This window comes from Hermetia illucens, chromosome 1, assembly GCF_905115235.1.
Source record: "Hermetia illucens chromosome 1, iHerIll2.2.curated.20191125, whole genome shotgun sequence".
Classification (NCBI taxonomy): Eukaryota; Metazoa; Arthropoda; class Insecta; order Diptera; family Stratiomyidae; genus Hermetia; species Hermetia illucens.
The window spans coordinates 200,367,763-200,389,379 of NC_051849.1; the positions used below are offsets into that span (position 1 = coordinate 200,367,763).

The 21,617-nt window shown below is 47.2% G+C and overlaps 1 protein-coding gene across 3 annotated transcripts in view; it reads right to left on the bottom strand.

Moving 5' to 3' along the window:
• Positions 1–21,617, bottom strand: part of LOC119661631 — a 41,212-nt gene that overhangs the window by 16,724 nt on the left and 2,871 nt on the right. Inside the window, exon 1 of one of the 3 annotated variants that reach the window (XM_038071050.1) lies at positions 667–856. The exons of 1 other annotated variant lie outside the window; for it this stretch is intronic. In XM_038071050.1, coding sequence (XP_037926978.1) covers positions 667–745 — 79 coding nt within the window. In that variant the 5' untranslated portion in view covers positions 746–856. Of the gene's footprint in view, positions 1–666; positions 857–18,157; positions 18,682–21,617 lie in introns of those variants that run through there. One more of the 3 variants, XM_038071052.1, reaches the window with a different exon arrangement.

Sequence of the window (21,617 nt, forward strand, 5' to 3'; positions counted from 1 at the left end):
AAATCAGTAGCAATATCTAAAAAGTTTCGAGTGCCTTCTCAAGTGAAAAACCTAAATACATAAAGCTAATCAATAATATGGAAAATTGGCATTAAAATGATATACTTTGACCTTAGATAAGCTTAACTCAGATTGATTGCTTGATCGAATAAACAATGTTCAGAGTAAACCAAGGGCAATCTTTTTTTTCTTAATATTATTTCTTCTCATTTCTCCTTCAATTAGATTGCGCATAAGATTCGTTATTATCACACTTGTTGATGCCAATACTAAATAAACCAGCAGCAACGGGACGAACACAATGACGAAAACAATCTTCCATGACACAATCTACAGTTGAACCCTGGGCACTAGAGTGGAAAGGCTAATTCTCAACTATCGCGACCATCGTATCGTCAATTTTCTTTTTAATTCAAAGATAAAGCGAGCCAGGTTCAAACGCAACGAGCCGAATAGTAAATTAATGAGAACATCCTTAGTTATCTAAAGAATATGGCTATCAGTTCAACGTGAATCTAGCTAAATCTGATGAATTACTTCATTGAAAATAAGATACTTTCTGTGATTTGTTCGCCGCGAAATTATCCTTAGAATTGTATGTAGAAAGATAAAGTCAGAAAGGTACACAAACATTCAAAATCTATCTATCTTCCACCATCTCCTTACCTTCAATTATACCACAATTTCCAATGGACACCAAGGCACAGAGGGCTAGAAAATAGCACGGTAGTTGGAAAGAATTCATCTTGGTGGAGTAGCGATTTACACAGATTACTAATAGTAAACTTCACAAGCAATAATGCACAGATCCGCGTATAAGCCTCAAGCTAAACTGGTTAAGAAATGTGAACCTCACATGATCAATCTAATATTTATAGTGATTCTTGATTGAAAAGATGCAATTCAGAGATGTAACAAACAAGTTACATTAACAGTTCGAGTGCAAGGGGTGACTACTATTAATAGGCTGGTTTTTCCCTTTGACTCCCGAGAACCAATTTGATAAGCTTAAGATTGAAAACCTGACAAGCAAGTTATATTAAAATAAAACGTATAATCATAAAAACATAAGATGATATTTCTCGGGATTATAAATACTACATTTGAGGAAAAACGAAATTTGCAAATTATAAATGAAGCGAAACCATTAATATGACCAAGCTCCCCTGGGACACCTTGTCGTGGTGGTAGCAGCTGAATATGAAAGCTAATGATTTCGGCATGCTACTATGCTGACTCCGGTCGACCCGCCCGCGGGACTTCTACCTAAATTATGTCGCCACATTATTCCACCCCCAGCGGACACCGCGCGGATTTACCGGAGGAACCCGGAACGTGACCCCGCCAATAGAGTTACCGGGAGAACCTGACGCGTTGCGAGCGCTTTTTTGGTGCATCCCGCGGTTCGGCGAATGCCTTTAGCCTTGACAAGGAGACCCACTTGGGCCCGCCCCCTGCGTTGAGCTTCAAGGAGTTTTTTCCTCGCTCCAGTCCTTTAAAGGGCCCTCGTATGGTGGTTGCAGCGGCCTCCGAGAAACGTCCATCTTAATGAGGACTTGCGAACATGTCTCGAGGTCCCTGGCAGTCCCGGCCTCCGACGTCATCATCAACAGAGCAACAACCGGTATCGGGTCGAGGACTGCCTTACTAAGGAACTCCAGACATCCCGGTTTTGCGCCGAGGTCCACCAATTCGATATCCCTAAAAGCTGTCTGGCGTCCTGGCCTACGCCATCGCTCCATCTTAGGCAGGGTCTGCCTCGTCTTCTTTTTCTACCATAGATATTGCCCTTATAGACTTTCCGGGTGGGATCAATTCTTCGGAGGATTCTTCTCTCGAATGCAGCCAGGAGTTCGCAATTTTTCTTGCTAAGAACCCAAGTTTCCGAGGAATACATGAGGACTGGCAAGATCATAGTCTTGTACAGTAGGAGCTTTGACCCTATGGTGAGACATTTCGAGCGGAACAGTCTTTGTAAGCTGAAACAATCTCTGTTGGCTGCCAACAACCGTGCGCGGATTTCATCATCGTAGCTGTTATCGGTTGTGATTTTCGACCCTAGATAGGAGAAATTATCAACGGTCTAAAAGTTGCATTCTCCTATCCTTATTTTTCTTCGTGTTTGACCAGTGCGATTTGATGTTGTTGGTTGATTCGTCTTCGGTGCTGACGTTGCCACCATATATTTTGTCTTGCCTTCATTGATGTGCAGCCCAAGATCTCGCGCCAATTACCGCCTGCTCGATCTGGGTGAAGGCAGTTTGTACGTCTCGGGTAGTTCTTCCCATGACGTCAATATCGTCAGCATAGGCCAGTAGGTGGACTTGGAGAGGATCGTACCTCTCGCATTTACCTCAGCATCACGGATCACTTTCTCGAGGGCCAGGTTAAAGAGGACGCATGATAGGGCATCCCCTTGTCGTAGACCGAATGATGTCGAATGGTCTTGAGAGTGATCCTGCTGCTTTTATCTGGTCTTGCATATTGGTCAGGGTCAGCCTAGTCAGTCTTATCAATTTTTTCGGGATACCGAATTCTCTAATCGCCGTGTACAGTTCTACTCCAGCTATGCTATCATAGGCGGATTTAAAGTCGATGAACAGATGGTGCAACTGTTGTCTATATTCCAACAGTTTTTTCATCGCTTGCCGCAGAGAGAAAATCTGATCTGTTGCTGATTTGCCTGGAGTGAAGCCTCTTTGGTATGGGCCAATGATGTTCTGGGCGTATGTGGCTATCCGCCCTAGCAAGTTAGAGGAGAATATCTTATAGATGGTACTCAGCACCGTGATACCTCTATAATTGCTGCACTGTGTGATATCTCCCTTTTTATGTATGAGACAGATAATGCCTCGTTGCCAATCGTCAGGCATTGATTCGCTGTCCCATACCTTGAGCACAAGTTGATGAACCACTTGGTGTAGCTGGTCGCCTCCATATTTAACGAATTCGGCTGTAATTCAATCGGCACCTGGCGACTTATGATTTTTTAGCCGATGAATTGCATGAACTGTTTCTCCTAAACTTGGTGGTAGCAGTATTTGTCCGTCGTCTTCAACTGATGAGACCTCCAACTCGCTGATGTTCTGGTTGTTCAGTAGCTCATCAAAGTACTCAACCCATCGCTCCAATATGCCCATTCTGTCGGAAATCAAATCTCCCTTTTTGTCTCGGCAGCATGAGCATCGAGGTGTATAAGGCTTCATCCTGCTGACTTGGTAAAACTTCCGCGCCTGGTGCGGTTGCTCCCTGTACTTTTCTAGTTCACAGACTTGTTGGTTCTCCCAGGCTTCCTTTTCCCGTCTGTGAAGTCGCTTCTCCGCTCGACAGAGTTCGTGATAAGTCTCCGCACGTGCCCGCGTTCTTTGTGAATGCAACATTACTCGGTATGCAGCATTCTTCCGTTCCGTTGATAACTTAAATTCATTGTCAAACCAGCCGTTCCGACTCCTTTTGCGACTGGGGCCAAGTATGTTTGTGGCCGTATCCATGATAACGTTCTTCAGGTGATTGTGAAGATCATTTGTTGATGCTTCATCTCCAGGTCCTCTGTTGACTGCAGTTATTGCGGCATCCATTTCCCTGTTATAGGTGTCGCGGAGGGTTGTATTGTGGATGGCTTCAGTGTTCACTCTCACCTGATTGTCAGAGGTGATTCTAGGTGGCATTGCTATTCGAGCTCGGAGCACCATGCCAACGAGATAGTGATCCGAGTCTATATTGACCCCCTATATGTTCTGACATTCATCAATGCTGAGAGGTGGCGGCGTTGGACCAACACGTGGTCAATTTGGTTGAAAGTGGTCCCGTCTGGAGAGGCCAACGTATGTTTGTGGACCGTTTGCCGCGCAAACCAGATGCTTCCAACAACTATTTCGTATGACACTGCTTATTGAATAATCCGCAGTCCGTTATCATGTGTTTTTTCATGTAAGCTATGGGAGCCAACGTATCGCCTGAATGCGGGCTCCTTCCCTACTTGACTGTTAAAATCCCCAAGTATGATTTTAATATAATATATGGGACAGGCTTCGAGGGTTCGTTCTACTGTCTCGTAGAAGGTATCCTTCTCCGACTCTGCAGTCTCCTCTGTAGGGGCGTGAACGTTAATGAGGCTTATATTTCTAAACTTGCTTCGCAAGCGCAGAGTGCATAGCCGTTCGCTTCTGTTTTCAAAGCCGATAACAGCAGGTTTCATTTTTTGGCTGACTAAGAAACCTACTCCGAGCACATGGTTTACTGGATGACCGCTATAATATATGGTGTAGCGGCTCTTCTCCAGGAAACCGGTCCCTGTCCATCGCATCTCTTGTAACGCTGTTATATCAGCCCTATATTGGGACAGGGTATCGGCTAGCTGCTCATCAGCTTTATCTCTGAACAGGAAGCGCACGTTCCATGAGAAAATGCGCAAATCGTTAATCCACTGCCGTTACCGGGTTCGTCGTTTTAAAGTCCATCCTGTCCGAGGCTCCTTTCGTGGCTCCGTAACATCTGTTTTCCGTGTAGGGTTGTCAGCCCTACCCAACCCCCAACCCGGAGGACCAGTTGGTACAGTTTGTCCCGTTTTTAGGCGCGGGAGGCTCGCCTTCATCCTTCTCCGTCTGCAGCTTTTCGTTACGAAAGAACTCCCAACGGTCACCGCGTGGAAGTGGAGATAGGGTTTGGTAGTAGAGCTGTTGGTGTTGGTTGAGCAGGCATTTCCCAGGTTTTATGCTCCATCGTGGGTACCAATCCACGTTCGCCCTGTGACCTATACTACCCTTTGACCACCACCACTCCGACGTCATGTGTCGTAAAGGTGGAGTCGGTCGCAGTTTCAAAACCGCGTCCCTGAGCAGGCATAGCATGCTGGAATATGGAATTCTCTGATATCCAACACAGGGTCGGCAGGGAGTCGCAGATTCTTCCCGTACGCTATCTCTGCGGGGCTGGCCGTAAATTCCTCCCGGTGAGCTGTGCGGAGACCGAGGAGGACGAGAGGCAATGATTATGAACATGACGGAACGTCGCGAGCCATTAAGGCGGCCTTTAGTGCCCAATGCCAACGTTCCTGCATCCCATTGTACTGCGGATGGTATGCAATAGTCCTATGCCGTTTGAAGCCAAGGAGTTTTCCTAACTCCAAGTAAAGAGTAGACTCAAACTGCATTGCCTGGTCCGTGACAACTACGCCTGGTACACCAAAGCGCCGAATTGACACTCGATAGAGGGCCTCGGCACATGATTGTGTTGTAATGTCGGTCAGAAGTATTGTTTCAGGCCACCGCGTAAACCTATCGATGGTTGGGAGGCAATGCTATCAAGGTGAATGGTGCGGAAGCGCCTGGTCGACCTAGGGAGTACGTCTACTTCCTTCCCTTTTAACGTGCTTGTTAATTTTTGACTTTTGGCACGCGATGCGTTCATGGACGACCAGAAGTATTTTCCAGTTGCTAACCGGTTCGTCGTCCTAATACCTGATTGCGTAGGATCGTGTATTGCGTGAAATACTTCCTTGCGAAAATCAGTCGGAATAAATAGTCTAGTTCCCTTGTCTGAGGTCTCACAGAGTAAGTAAGATTTTGAGCCAAAGATAGGAAACTCCTTGAACTTGTATTTGGATTTTGTTGAGAATGCTGAAAGTCCTGAGTCCATATCCACTTGATGACGGACCGGACCACTTGGGAAGCAAATTACTTGCACTTGTGTGGTCCACGGGGTCCTCTATTTTTGGGTTAAACACACAAGTGTATCAAAAACTCAAAACACAGGACTCCCAGCATCCTCAACTATAAAATTCATCTCGGTCTGGTTTAGGGTTGAACTTACGACAGATTTCAGTTCAATATAATTCGCACTCATGTCATGTTTGCGATTATATGTAAATGGTACGATTAGCATCTGTCGCTACTTTCGGTCACACTACTCCTAAGGCAGCGTCTGATGAGTTGTCTCTGCCCTGAACGGAATCGTCAGTCAACTTCTTTTTTTTTGTATTTGAAGTTTGCCTTCAGACTATGAAGCTCTGTGTGGTCTTTCTGCGCTTCGGCGATTGCCGTATAATTGACCGCGGCGAGGACTGTGACCTCTGAGATTCAAGATAAAGAGCTTGGAACGCCGTTGTCTTTTCCAGACACGTGTTAGATGTCGGAAGTAAACTGATTGATAAAGCTCAGTTGCTGAAGTTGGCGTAAACACTGTGAACGGTCTGCTCTCAGTGAGAAACGGAAATATTTGATGGAGTAGCGACAAGTAGTTCACATGGAACTGGGTTGAGTTGTTTAGAAAGGAAGCTCAACGGTTGCCAGATTTGATTTATCAGTTGGTGAATAGCGGCACCTACCTCTGTGTCTGAGGCAGTAACGAAAACAGCTAGGGGTGCATTTTACCGAGGAAATGCGAGTAGTGTAGCATCAAAAAGCTATTGTTTGACCATTTCAAATGCCTGGACGGCCTCGATAGATCACCCAACCGTCTTTAGTTTTGAGTCCATTCCTTGAGACCTTCCACCTCCCGACGGGTATCTCTAGAGACTTCCGCGACCACGGGGCATGCATATACTTTGCAGATTTTACCAGCCCTGGCGGACAACACCTCCAACGACCCCGAGTTCGCGCAGCCCTCGCGGTTTTCTCTTCTTGCGGCATGACAGTCAGTGAGTGAAGGCGAGGCGGAAAACCGAAGCAGAACCCAACGAAACCAGCTTTCTTCACGGGGCTCCGTCCACCCGGTCTCGATTTAGTTATCCAGTTCCTGGACGGGCGAGCAAGGTTGATCCTATGAAGTCCACGTTAGAATAGTAACCAGGATTATTTTGATCACAGGTGGCCTGAGATGGTAGCGCTGCTGAAGCGGCCGCGGTTGACGGTGTTGTCCTTGTGCTAAGAAGAGATGAAGACCCTCAAAGGGCCGATGAATTTTCTGTAGACGTGGTGTTTGAGCTTATGATGAAATTACTCTGTGTAGACTCAAAAATACTCGCAGGGTTTCGAAAAATTGAATTGGACGTTGCAGTGGATGAATCGGTTAAGTGACTATTGTCGTTATTGGCGCAATCGATTTACTGGTGCCAATTCTTTTAAGTTTCGTCGTCGATATTGCTCGCAATTCACATACTTGGGAATTCGCTGAATTCGCTAAAAAGTCTCCGAGGAATACATGAGGACTGACAAGATCATAGTCTTGTACAGTAAGAGCTTTGACCCTATGGTGAGACGTTTCGAGCGGAACAGTTTTTCTAAGCTGAAATAGGCTCTATTGGCTGACAACAACCGTGCGCGGATTTCATCATCGTAGCTGTTATCGGTTGTGATTTTCCACCCTAGATAGGAAAAATTATCAACGGTCTCAAAGTTGTATTCTCCTATCCTTATTCTTCCCGTTTGACCAGTGCGGAAATATCCCCTTAAATATAATGGTTCGAATAACTCTGTGTAGTCTGGATTTCACGGCAAGCTTAAGGGCCTTATTCGGTGCTCAGTCCAGGCAGGGACTTCGTTGTCTCTTATTCTTCCGCTGATCTCCAGCCGCTCATCTCTGTTGAATTACGGAATTATTGGTCACTTTCTTGCTGGGTTAATAACTCTTGGATGATTTTGAGCAAGAAGGTAGGATGCAAAGATGAACGGCCTCTGAATCTCCCCATCACGATTCTACAGGCACTCGCCTACAAGTGTACGTCCGCTTTCGAACAGAGCTCCTTAAATCATCCCCTCTTGCTCCGTTAGCTGGCGTGTTTAAAAGTTTTGCGGGCTTCCTTGTAGGCATGTTCTTTTTGCCCTTAGTCGATTCTATCTACCGCCATCTGAAGTGGTCTTCTGATTCGGTGGCAGGCTGATCGAAGGCTGGCTAGGTCAGTATTCCACTAGCAGCTTGGTCTTTTACTGGGGAATGCGGATAGACGCATCATATTTTTTGGTGATGCATTTGGTCACATGAACATCTTTTCCCGTGGAAGCGCCTACTTTATTAGGTTCATCCAGCCACATTTCTATAAAGGTCACTTCATCCAAAGCTATTACACACCAGCCCCACATCTTTCACAGTTTCGGGCATTCATCGGACTCCATTTATAGCTCAGAGAAGATTGCCTCATGATCGCTGTGGATATAGTCCTCATTGACGCACCAGTACATACCCAAGCCCCAGTGCAGAGCTGACAAAGGCAGACCTCCTTTTCTGAAAGATGTTTAAGTAACCTTCGTTGACCAGAATTATATCCAACTCTGCAAAAGTGTTTAATAGATTACGCTCCCTTGGATCTGTGTCCCTACTACCCCGCTCAAGGACACAAATTTTGAAGTCACCGGCAATCACCCTTGAACTACGACCCCGTGCGTCGAGAACAAGCCTGTCAAGCATTTCCTCAAATTCGGACAGTGTCGAATTTGGTGGGGCGTAGCAGTTGTACCCATATACCCCGTTTATTTTTGCCCACACAAAGCCACTGACAGTTTGACTCCCAGTGCATTGTATGGTTTGTCGACCGCATGCCCATATCGCCGCTCCACCAGTCAAATCTGTAACCCATGCGCCACCGTCAACGTCTCTATAGGGTTCGTTAATGATGGCAATTTCCACCTTGGATTCGTAGGTGGCCTGCTCGAATAAATTCGGACCAACCCTACAATGATTGAGGTTTATTTGAAGAAATTTCATTTTCTCATTGAAGTCAACGCCTTCCTAAATTCCGGTCATTTAGCAATTCCGACAATATACCGGTTATCCCGTCCCTCCTTTTCTTCGCACAATAAGCATGTGGGGTCCCCATTCCACTCCCTGGAAATATGGCCTTCCCCTCAGACCTTCTGCATCGATTGGACCAATCAATGCCGCTGTTGCATCTTTTCGCGAAATGACCAAACGTGAGGCACTTGAAGCATCTCTTTAGAAAAATTTGCTCTCTCAGACAGCAGAGAACCCATCTGATTCGAACTTTCCCGGCCGCCAATAACTTCTGCCTGCATCCACTGGTAATCGCAATGTGGTCGTTTGAGTATTGTCATAGGCTTCTGGCAAGCTCACAGCGAGCTCCAAGGCTAGTTCCTCTAACTTGAACTGTTCCTTCAAAGCAGTGCAAATTTCTCCTTTGGATGTCACTTACCACTAATCGAGATCCTTGCACTGAATACAGACCTGTCATTTTTGGGCCCGTTCTGTGGCATTCTCCCCAAGTGAATTGTCAACTTGAGTTCGAAATTCATCAGCTTTTCCCAAGCTGAATTTTTCCAGCTCAAACATGAGGTCATCTTTCTGGGTTCTTTGAATATTCTAAAATATTATATTTCCGTCTAGATCTTTTAGGCCTGGGTCAGCGTTAACCTTTTTCAATATCTCCGCGTAGGAAAAATTTCCCTTGTTGAAGACCACTATTAACTACCTTGGTCTATCCGCCGTTTTCATTCTCCTTCGATTTTAACGATGGGGACTCCTCTTGCTTTCCTTTGCTGATTTCCCAGAAGATCCACATCTTTTTCCCGCACTCTCTTGTTTGGTGGCAAGTTGATTGCAGTACAAGTAGGTGCCACTTGATTCGCCTGTGGCACCGCTGGGGTACATGGAGTAGGTAGGTAGGTATCAGTGGCCGCTCCGAGGAGCCCAATTAGCGCTTTGGTGCGCCGTTTTGATGCCACAAACTCCTAAGACCGTGACTGTTGTTATAGGAACAGGGAAGCGGAGTCCAGCCGGCTCGGATCTTCAGAGCCAGCCCGTAGCATTCACGAAGGAAAGCAGCTCTCCGACCCTGCAACCAGAAATCTCACTGAGGTCCCCAAAGAATGGTTTACCCAGTGTCCGCAGCCTGACTCGAGCCAGAGCCGGGCAATCGCAGAGAAAGTGCATGAGGGTTTCCCTTCCTTCTCCGCAGCTTCGGCAATGCGAGTTGTAGGGTAAGCCGAGCCTAGCGGCATGGTCCCCTATGGGCTAGTGCCCCGTGCAGACCGCCGTAATCTTGAATGCATTTGCACGCGTCTGGCACAGGAGCTCTCGTGATCGGGCTATGTTATAAGCGGGCCAAATTCTCCTAGATTTGGCACAGCTTGTAAGCCTTCGCCATCTCAGGCCCGCGGCTGCTAGGTAGTGCGAGTAGACTCGGCCCCCGACAGCCGCCAGCGGAACACCGACTGTGGTTCCCCGAGGGACTGCCAAGAGCAGAGCCTTGCCTGGCCAATCCGTCAGCCCGCTCATTCCCTTCTATGTTCCTATGCCCGGGAACCCAGAGGAGAGTTATCTTGAGCGTGCTGGGGTACATATTTCGACGATTTGTTGTAGAACACTCTAATAGCTCTCACCACATTTTTTATGGCTAGGTGCACTTTGTGCTTGTCCTTGATGAACTCACCAGCTCAACTGTTTTTACACCAAGTTGTGGGAAGGGTAATTCCTCCGCTCCCCATGGGTCCTAACCGGATTACTGTTTTTATATAGTTTTTCACCTTGACATTCATTGACCTTCCCTTCGTTTTATCTTTTATGATCTTTGCCATTGGTGGAGATATTGAGTTGACAACTTCTTCTGAATGCGTCTTTTTCCTAGTCCTGGAGTACCTCCTGATGCGGCTCCTATTGACCACGGGCGGTCGGTGTTCTTGCATCCATCTTTTGTCATCCAGCAATCTGCCTTCAACTCATCTTTCTCCGCTTTTGTTACTGGTGTTCTTGGTAGAGTGGTACTTTGCTTGAACACCTCCTTCTCCAAATCCAAATCACTTGTAGCATTGTATGCCATGTTGGCCAATTTGTACACTGACGAAGCACTGCGGTCCATGGATATCGACGACCGGGAGCCCGTTTGCTCACTCCCAAAAGCCGCCGTAGGTTCCCTCGTATCTCGTCTTCCATAGTGGTTTTATATTCTGGGAATCCTGTGACGCCCTCGAACTGTTGCTGTTGCGCTGGCCAGGGAAGCGAAAGATGCCACCGATCACTATGATTTCAGAAGTGTCGGTTCTTCACGTCGGTGGAACTTCAGAATTTGCAGGTAGACCTTAACGGTCAATTTACCCACCCTTTTTAGGTGTTTGGGATAGCTTTTCTCACTAGGTCATCTCGGGCTACTCAGAATGGTCTTTTGATCATCTCAATTGAATTTAAGTCATTACGAATGGCTAGTCACCGTAACGTGCGTATAGGGACTACTCCTCCAAGCAGAAGAGGAATCATCTCGGTTATCAATGCAGTCAAATGGAGTAAAGCCACTAGGTTCAGCAGTCTCTCTGCAGAGTTATTTATCGCTGCAACTTGAGTTTCTGCAGCTCTACTACTTCCGCTTGTACGGAGACCTTTCCCAGAGAGTGAAAGAAAGGATGATTGTTAAGATTCTGAACAAAGGCACCCGTTTTGAGTGCTCTACGAAGGGGGCATTCCGGAGAAACTAATAGCTATTTTCAGAGTGACATAAGATGACACGAACTATCAAGTGCTGCCCCGAGGTAATATCTCGGAGGATTTTAAGGTCTTGTCTTGTCCCTGATATTATTTCTTTTTGTTACTGGTGGCTTTCCTGATGCTGTCTTGTCCGGAGGATGTGGAGGACAATTCCAACGCTGGCTACGCTATGCAGTGGAAGTTACTACCCGAAGATGGCCAATGAATGCATCGCCTCAAGAACACTTGGCACAGAACAGTAAAAGAGGAATGCGATAATCTACAGAATACCCAGGAGGAGCTGAAACACGACTCTGTGAATCTCGAACAGTGGGGCGTAGGTGTGGTTGACGTGCTATACCCTACCAAGGGGATAATGGCTCATAAAAAGTAGACTCGCTGAAGCGATTCGCGGTGGCTTATCCCCACGGCAGTTTGGTCTAAGAGCAGAGAAACCCACAGTTGATGCTGTCATGCAAGTCGGGGATGGTGCTCCTCGTAATGCTTGACGTTAGAAACGAATTTAATTTCGTAAGATGAAAAGCTATTCTAAGCATCCTAGACAATATTTTCTACGTGCCGAACTATCTGTTACGGATATTGAAGGACTGTCTCAGGAACCGCTCCCTGCTCTATGAAACTCTTGAGGCTCAGAGGAGGATGGAGGTCACTTTGGGGATAGCACAGGGATCCATTCTAGGGCCGGACCTCTGGAACGCTACCTATGATTGTCTATTTAACCTCGACATGACAGAAGAGTCGCGCCTGGTAGTGCAGATAATGTCGCGACGTTTGTTGCCTGATGTACTATCAAACAGGCGCAAAGCAGATTTAACATATTGATACAACGGGTAAGTAGATGGATGACTGCTCATGGTTTCAACCTTGCACTAGAAACACCGAAGTAGTCATCGTGTCTAAAAAGATAATTTCGACCATGCGTCCAATATCTTTCGGCGAGTCGATAATCGAGTCAAAACCAACGGAAAAGCACCTTGGCCGAGTCTTGACCCAAAGATGAGCTTTCTTGAGCAAATCAAAGCAGCAGTAAACAAGGTTGCAGCTGGAGTTTGAGCGTTAGGCTAATGGCAAATATTGGAGGTCTTACATCTAGAAGGCGACGTCTCCTGATGAGTTCAACGCAGTCTGTCCTGCTCTACTGTGCGAAGATATTGGTTGACGCTCGTGGCAACACACCTTAGACGAGTGGCAACTCTTTTGGCAAAATGAAACTAGAGGCAGATGTACTGCGCGGCTCATTGGCAACTTAGGTGCGTGACTGAATCAGCGGCGTGGTGAATGTGACTTTTTCCTTACCCATTCATTAAGTGGGCATGGAGATTTTCAGGCTTACCTGTATAATATTGGAAACGCACAATCTCCGCACTCTGTGTTTTGCAATGGAGTTGTGAACGATGCCCATCACATATTTTTTCTTGTGAAAGGTGGGATAGGATTCGTCAGCAGCTCTATTTAAACACAGGAGATGTCTCTCCACACAACATTGTCGAGGAAATGCTGAGTAGCGCTGACAGGTGGTATCGTGTTGCCATTACGATCGAGTCTTTCTCGTTACAAAAGAGATGGAGCTTGACCGGTGGAGGAGTCGGATGGCAGGGGGCTCCTTGAACTGATAGTTCCCTTCCTCCTCTCTCCTGCCGTTGGTGAAAGGAATTCCCTGATTTGAAGGCTCCGCAAGGCGAGAGAGTTATGAGGGCAGCACGAAGTAATGTGACAAATGGTTCCAGAATAACTCTTCGACGATGAGGAGGTGTTTGGTTGGCATTCCGAAAACGTACGTTTCGGGAGTTCAACATTCTGCGTGTAAATGCATTCACCACTTGCACTTTGTCAAACCGTATTTTTCTCTTCTTTTTTTTTTGAATTTGCAGCTTAAGCTCGCATGTTTACTTCCATTAAGCACGCACGATATCCCATCCTTTGTTTGTTGTTCAAGTTCCGGTACGGACCCAGGTATCGCTTAAAGAACAATGTGCAGAACGACATTTGTAGAATTGAACTGTTCAAAGGACCCCATCCTCCCTTTTTGCAAGATTGGCTAGCAAGAAGGCAAGCAAGCGCGTATCGACGAAACCCTTCGGCGGAGCTTCAGTATGTGTGGGAAAACCTTCATGGTTTATTTCGCCAAAGTTTTTGGGATAGCTCTTTCCTGTCGGTGGCCCACGTCCACTCAGGATGACTTTCTTACCAATTTCTTTTTATCATTGCATATGGTGTCCAATGGCATGTGAGATTGTGCGAAGGCTAAAAGACCATCCCATTATGTCATTACCAATGGACCCCACGTTGAGCGCCATTTGCGATTATATATTAGATTGAGCGGTGGTCATCGCCAATACAGTTGTGTCAGTAAAAATAGCCTTGCTGAGCGCCGGACATCTACTGCTGGCTGTTCGGTGTTGATCTGCATAGCAAACATTTGGGATTCTTATTGCAACCTTTGGCAATATAACCTTTCTCTTCATATCTTCCGCACAACTTAGGCCTATCATACTTACTTGGACAATTCCTCGCGATGTGTCCAAATTCCAGATATATGAAACACCCGTTAGGCAATATCTGTTCACGTAGTCAACAGCTAGCCTAGCCGGTACAAACTTTGCCATCTCATCCTTGCAGTCAATCACCATTGAACCTTTACTTTATTCCCAATGCTGCAACAAGGAGAGAAGTACTAAGAGAGAGTCCTAAGTGCTCACTTTACTTAGGCCCAGAATATCCAGCTTATACCCGTAAAATTCTCACTTAAGTTGCAAGAAGCCAGCATTTTTTTTTTTTGTTATGGATGGAGGTGGAAATCTTAGAAAGACGCTGCTGCGCCAGGTTGCAGCAGTGTGTGGGACTCGCACCCACTAAAACCACCCCCACTCTTCCGCCCCTCCCCGCGGGACCACCGGAGGCTCTGGTTCGCTATACCATGTCCATGTCACGTCTCCGTCGGGCCGCCTTCCGAGCTCGATCCAACTCCCGGAGTTTTGTCTGCACCACGGCTACTGCCTCATTTACCGCCATCCAGTTTTCCTCCGACTTCAGCATCTCTTCAACCAGGTTCGAGGGCTCGATGTCCGCCCCTAAGATGCTGTTTAACCGCCTTTTCTGCTGCAGAAATCTGGGACAATGGAACATAACGTGCTCGGGGTCCTCGGGTGTAGCACCGCATTCAGGACAGTTGGGAGACTCGTCCAACTCGCAGCGATGCAAGTACTTCCTATAGCCACCGTGTCCCGTAAGGAACTACGTGAGGTGGTAATTCAATTCTTCGTGCTTTCGGTTGACCCATTTCTCGATACACGGGATCAATGTATGGGTCCACCTGCCCTTGTCGGAGTTATCCCATCGTTGTTGCCACCTGCCACACAACTCTCTCCTGATGGCTTTTCGGAAATCCGCATTCACCTCGGCTGGATTTGCCTTCCGTTTTTCGTATAGCCAGCGTGCATCGCTCGCTAGAAGATCTATAGGGATCATTCCTGCGATGACACACACTGCCTCCGTCGACGCCGTCCTAAATGCGCTGCACATCCTTAGCGCAATTGGCCGGTATGCCGAACTTATCTTCCTCCGGTTGACAGCGTGGTTCAACGCTCCCGCCCAGACAGGGGCCGCGTATAGCAGGATCGACCTCACCACTCCCGCGATGAGTAGCTTGCGACTATACTTCGGCCCTCCCACGTTCGGCATCATCCTTGCAAGGAATGAGCTGGCATTTGTTGCCTTCTCTCGCGCATAATCCAAGTGATCATCACCCCCAGGTATTTGACAACCGATTTTGAGACGACCTCACGAGCACTCCGTCGTACATTATGTTCCACAGCAGCGGTCCCAATACAGAACCTTGAGACACAGCTGCTGTCACAATGTACTCCTTCGGCCCGTCGTCCGTCTCGTACCAGAGAAGTCTGTCCGAAAGGTAACTCTCGATGATCCGAGCCAAGTAGCTAGGAACACCCAGTTTGTCCAAAGCGCCCTTAATCCAGCCCCAGTTAGCTGAGTTAAAAGCATTTTTGACGTCCAACGTCCCCAGAGCACAGCATTTGCCCATGGCCATTGCATTTCGAGCCAATTCCACGACCTTTGCTACTGCATCAACCGTAGAACGGGCTCGCCGAAACCCATATTGCCGCTCTGAAAGATGCTGATGAGGATGCTGGAGTTAAGTAGATCCTCCGACAAGTCGGCCGATAACTTCCGCGGGAAGGTGGAAAGTGTACTAGGAGAGGAAGCTGAGGTAAAAGCTCGGAAACAGGAGCTAGTGGTTGAATACAAGGACCTAGATGAGGTCACCTCACGGGAGGACATCTGTGCTGCGCTAAAGCAACCTTAGCGATATAGACCAGAGTGCCATAAAAAGGATGAAGAAAGCATATGGCGGCACACAGACCGCTATTATTAGCTTGCCGGCGGAATCAGCTATTAAGTTAATTACCGCGGGCAAGGTAAGAGTAGGTTGGGTCGTGTGTAGGCTCAGGGAGCAAATATCTCTAAAGAGATGCTTTAGATGCCTCGATTTCGGCCATTTTGCGGCGGCATGCACTAGCCAGCATGATAGGTCGAGGAGTTGCAGGTAGTGTGGGGAAGAGGGCCACCTCATCAAAGATTGCACCAGAGATCCACGGTGTATGCTATGTAGTGGGAAAGAGAGCGTGGATGCGTCTGGCAACGCCGCAATCTGGGCGTGTGGAAGACAGGCCATTCAGGAAGTCATGGCCCCCCCGGCAGCCGGTTTTATAAGGGCGAAGGTCAACGGTGTCCATATTTACAGCTGCTATGCTCCTCCTAGTGCAACCTTAGCTCAATATGCGGAGATGTTAGATAGTCTGGTGTTGGACGCTAGAGAGCGCAGCCCTAAAATCATTGCGGGCGACTTCAACGCGTGGGCCCTGGAGTGGGGAAGCCGATCGACGAACACCAGAGGTCAAATTCTATTGGAGTCATTTGCGGAGCTGGACATCGTGCTGGCCAACGTTGGATGCGTGCCCACCTTTCAAGGAAGAGGGTCGGGTTCGATCGTTAACCTGACATTTGTTAGCACTTCACTGGTGAGGGAGATGGCTTGGCAAGTGAGTGAGCACTACACCCACAGAAACCACCAGGCCATCTTCCTCCGCATTGGGAACCGGGGAACCAGTCAACGATGCTCTGGAGGTGGAAAGGCTAAGGCGGTTGGCTGGTCTATCGGAGCTTTCGACGAGGAGACATTCCTGGCCATATTGGAGGGAGCCCATGATCCGGATGGAACAGCGGTGGAAAGGGTTACACAGCTGTCTCGGCGTGTAACCGAAGCATGCGAAGCTACGATGCCACAACGACGTTTGCACCACGGCAAGAGCCCAAACTACTGGTGGAACACGGAGATCGCACCCTTGAGATCCTCTTGTCTCCGAGCGAGAAGACTTTCCCACAGGACAAGGGGAAGGCCGGAGCACCAGGAGCGTGAGGAGAAATTCAGGGATCTGCGAAGCAACCTTAAGAAGGCCATTCGGAGAAGCGAGCGGGAATGCTACCAGAAGCTCTGCATGGAGGCTAATACGAATCCATGAGGTACAGCCTATCAAGTTGTAATGAGGAGGATCCGCGGGCAAAAGTCACGTCAAGTGACATGCCCACGGCTCTTGTTGCAAATAATTACAACTCTTTTCCCGCAGCAGGAGCAGGACCAAAGAGAACTCCAACTGGCAGCTCAGCAGGACGTCTTCTAGATCCCTGGTGTTACCGAAGAGGAACTTTGGGAAATCTGCAGACGTATTGGGGACAGCAAGGCTTCGGGATTGGACGGAATTCCGAACAGGGCTCTGAAGGTGGCGGTCAAGGCCACACCAAGGTGGTTCGCAAGCACATTCGAATCGTGCATGGCGGAAGGAGTGTTTCCCGCCCAGTGGAAGAGGCAGAAGCTGGTGTTGCTACCGAAGCCCCGAAAACCACCCGGCGTGCCCTCTTCATATCGCCCTATTTGTCTCTTAGACACCATGGGGGAAGATGTTGGAGAGGGTGATATACAACAGGCTGCTCCCGTTCATCGAGCTTGCGAGTGGTCTTTTAGAGCAGAAAGAAGCCAGTATTATAGGACCCTCGTTGTCGTGGTGCATGCGCACGTTCTAGAAATCAGTCATCGTTCTCGATAACGAAAGGTCTTAGGCGTCAAGTTAGCCCCTATACGCCCTGTTGTTGCTTCAGCAGTAACATTTCGAAATTTGTATGTTACTAGCCTACAAAGTTCTATCCCTTTTAGCTACTTTTTATGAAAAGCAGAGAAAACTGAGAGTGTATCCTTAAAACTCCTAACAATTTGAGCTGTAAAAAACCCTTCGAGTATCTTGCTTATTGCTTGGTCTTTTGGTTACTGGTCAAGCTCTAATGAATTTCCAAAGTTTCGATGAGCCAGAATCTTGGCCATCAAAATATTGACTTGGTATTACCTTTTCAGGGACCGTTTATTAAGTCAAATCAGTAAGTTTATACCAGCCGACGATTTTAGTTATGATCCTTGATTGACCTAAAATTTTCCTTCATATTGATATTAAGAAAACGTCGGGTGAGGCGGCGTCTGATGAGTTGTCTCTGCCCTGGATGAAATCGTGTTTGCGATTATAGATAAATGGAGCGATTACCACCTGTCGCCACTTTCGGGCACCCTCCTCTCAGGGCAGAGGTGAGGCAGCGTCTGATGAGTTGCCTTTGTCCTGGACGAAAACGTCAGTCAAGATTTTTTCTTTTCGTCATATCAAGTTTCCTAAATGTCTCTAATTAGATATAACTTTAATCCAACTTTTTATAGATAGAAATAACCGAGTTTGTTCTGGACATTTATATTTAAGAAATAACAATGGCAGACCTACATACTAACGTATAATTTTAAGCATGATTAACGAACTTCATTCGTCTGTGAATGAAGGGATTCCCTTATAGGCTGAAGCATTTCTAAAACTTTCGCAAGTGGAGTTCCCTCGTACATATCTCGATTCCTAACTAAAGATTTGTCCAAGTAATTAACTAGTTCTTGTCTGGCGGCGAGTAGTGCTTGAATCCTCTCAAGACAATTTCCCACTATGCCTTCTTGCCTGTCTCGCAATGCGTTCCTTCCAATGTCTCGAATTTTCGTTAAAAGAGGGAGCAACTCGTTCAAATTATCAATTTGAGCTTCGAGTTTTCTCAAGTTGCAGCTGAGCAAAAACGTAATAGGATCCGACTGGTCCAAGTCCTTGCAGATGGAAGGAATATGTGCACTACTGCTAACAGCTCGGCGATATCGGCTGGACACTGGGATGATTTCATTACGTAATAGGACGACGTCATTGGCCATGTTTTGGTGTTGCACTGTAAAGAGAAAGAAGAGTTTATTGAGTGATTAATTGTTTCGAACATTAAATACTTGGATATCAGCCACGTAATGCGAATCCGTGAGGAAAATCTCATCATCATCATCAACGGCGCAATAACCGGTATCCGATCTAGGCCTGCCTTAAAATGGAACTCCAGACATCCCGGTTTTGCGCCGAGGTCCACCAATTCGATATCCCTAAAATCTGTCTGGCGTCCTGACCTACGCCATCGCTCCATCTCAGGCAGGGTCTACCTCGTCTTCTTTTTCTACCATAGATATTGCCCTTATAGACTTTCCGGGCTGGATAATCCTCATCAATACGGATTAAGTGACCCGTCCATCGTTACTATTGAGCCGGATTTTATCCACAACCAACCAACCATGGTATCGTTCACAGATTTCGTCGTTATGTAGGCTACGGATTTGCGGAAAGAGCAACTAAATGTACCATTCCAAGCACTTTTTCAAATAAAAAAAAAGGTTTCGGTGGGAACCTCCGCGGCGGCTACCTGATGTACAATACCCCATCGCCCTACGATTTATGACCCCTTAAGAAACGTTGTTTTTTGCAGGTTAACGCCATAACCCGCGCAAATAAATTGATTCTCCAGGATCTCCAGCTGGCTGCCCCGAATTCCACGTTGAAGTCGTCAGGAAAAATTTCAACCTGCTGCAATGACACTTTTTCGTAAATTTTCGAAGACGTTGACGACCCACGTATCCGTAATGACATTCTTTCGTTAATTTTCGAAAATCCAGTAGTATAACTAACGAATATACTTTCTCTAAGCCAGTTAAGAATGATGTTCAGCTGCACATCAACACACCGGATCTCCTATGGTCTTCAAGGTGCCTCCAGTATCACTCCAGAAGCCTACTGTTGCCAACAAAGAGTTTTCTGAGCTCATGAAACAGGATATATGTAGATATCGACCTCGCGATCCTTAACACTTATTGGTCTAGGCCCAAAACGACAGACTCTCCTAAAATTAAGTGGTGCGGAGCGACTGTCCAGGGATTTGAGGATGTGAAATGACATCAGCCAGTTCACTTCCGACATCCAATAAGTGTTTGGAAAAGATAACGTCATTGCCGACACCTTGTTGCGAATCTCAACCGCGGTCGATTATACGGCTGAGGACAAACTCCAAATACAAGTTCAAGGAGTTTCTTACCTCCGGCTTAAACACCTATTTATTCTGCTAGACCTCGGACAAGTGACACTAGCCATTTATTTCGGCTGAATTTCGCAAGGAAGTAGACCGCACAGTGCACGATCTTCGGCACCCAGGCATCAAGACGATGAACCGGTTAGTCACAGACAAATACTTCTGATCATCCATGGACAAGGAAGTAAGAACATCATGGGACAGACAGTGCATCGCGTGCCAGAAGTGTAAGATCAACGAGTTAGTCAGAAGTAGGCGTATTCCCTCGATCCACCAAGCCCACCCATACCATCCACCTCGACATCCACGGCCTTCTACGTGACTCGCACGGTTACAAAGATTGCCTCATAATTATCGACAGCTTTACGGGGTGCCTGAAGGAGCACTTCTGACTGACATTACTACACAATCATGTGGTGTAGCTCTCTGTCGAGAATGGATCCCACGCTTTGGTGTACCAGCCGTAATTATCACAGACCAGAGAATGCAATTTGAGTTTACCCACAGTCCAATGTGATGCTGGAATGTTAGTACCGAACGCCGAAGGCGCCTGAATGGCTCCTGACAATCCACGTGGTCAGAGTCCTTGCCTTTTGTCCTCCTCGGCCTTTGCACAGCCCGTTGAGAGGAATTCACGGCCAGCCCAGCGGGGATGGTGTACGGGAGAATCTGCGGTTCTCTGCCGATTCTGTACTAAATACCAGATCAGAGTTAAGCGACTCCAGTATGCTGCGTCTGCTCAGGGATGCGGTTTCGAAACTGCGGTCGACTTACGACATACTACGTCCTCAAAGACATACTCGGAGGTCCTCGTTAGAATGGACGCTTCTTGGAAGCCGCTGCACCCACCATATTAGGGTCCCTTTAGAGTTCTGGAGCGACGGGAGCACTCTTACAAGCTCGATGTCCCGGGCGGTCCCAAACAGGTCCCCTCGTCCAGACTGGAGCCGTTCGCCATTCGCTTCCCAGGTTCTCCGTTGAACCCGTGTGGTTTCAGCTGGGCCAGAGTGCTGTGGCGGCGCAGTTGAGACATAAATCACGCGTGGCATTACCAGCGGGAACTGCGTCGAGGAACGCACCCAAGATCGATGCATTCAACCAACACCAATACATCTGGCGGCCTAGCAGGAGGCCCCCTCCGCGGGGTGCAGTAGTATTTAACCGAATTACCAACGTTTTTCGTACAAAAAAAGAATGAGTTATAAAAACCCAAAACATGGCGTTTTACTTAATGATTATTGGAAAGAAAAAAAGCAAATAAAATAAAGTGAAGTATTTAACTAAAGTGTTAATGTATCCACAATTTAACGTTGCTCCTGCAGGTCTGCCACCTCCACTTGTACGTGAATCTTGGGAATCCGAAACCTTTCCCATAGAGTGGAAGAAGTGGATGATCATTGAGACTCTAAAGAAAGGCACCCGTTTTGGGTGTGACAATTGGAGGGGTATCTGCGTGATCCCTGTCGTCGCAAAGATAATAGTTAAAAATCCTGGACACCTCGAAAGCTTAATCAACAGAGAGCACACTGATTTCCGCTCCGGATCCTCCTGTATTGACCACATCAATACCCTACAGATCATTTTGGAACAGTGCACTTTAGTTTAGATTTCGGTTATATCTGCTCTTCATCAAGTTTGAGAAAGCTTTCGATAGCACCAGTAGGGAGTATATCTGGAGTTCTGTACGTAGTGGGGACATTCCGGAGAAACTAAAAGCTGTTATCAGAGCGACATATGATCGCGCAAAATGGCACGTGCTG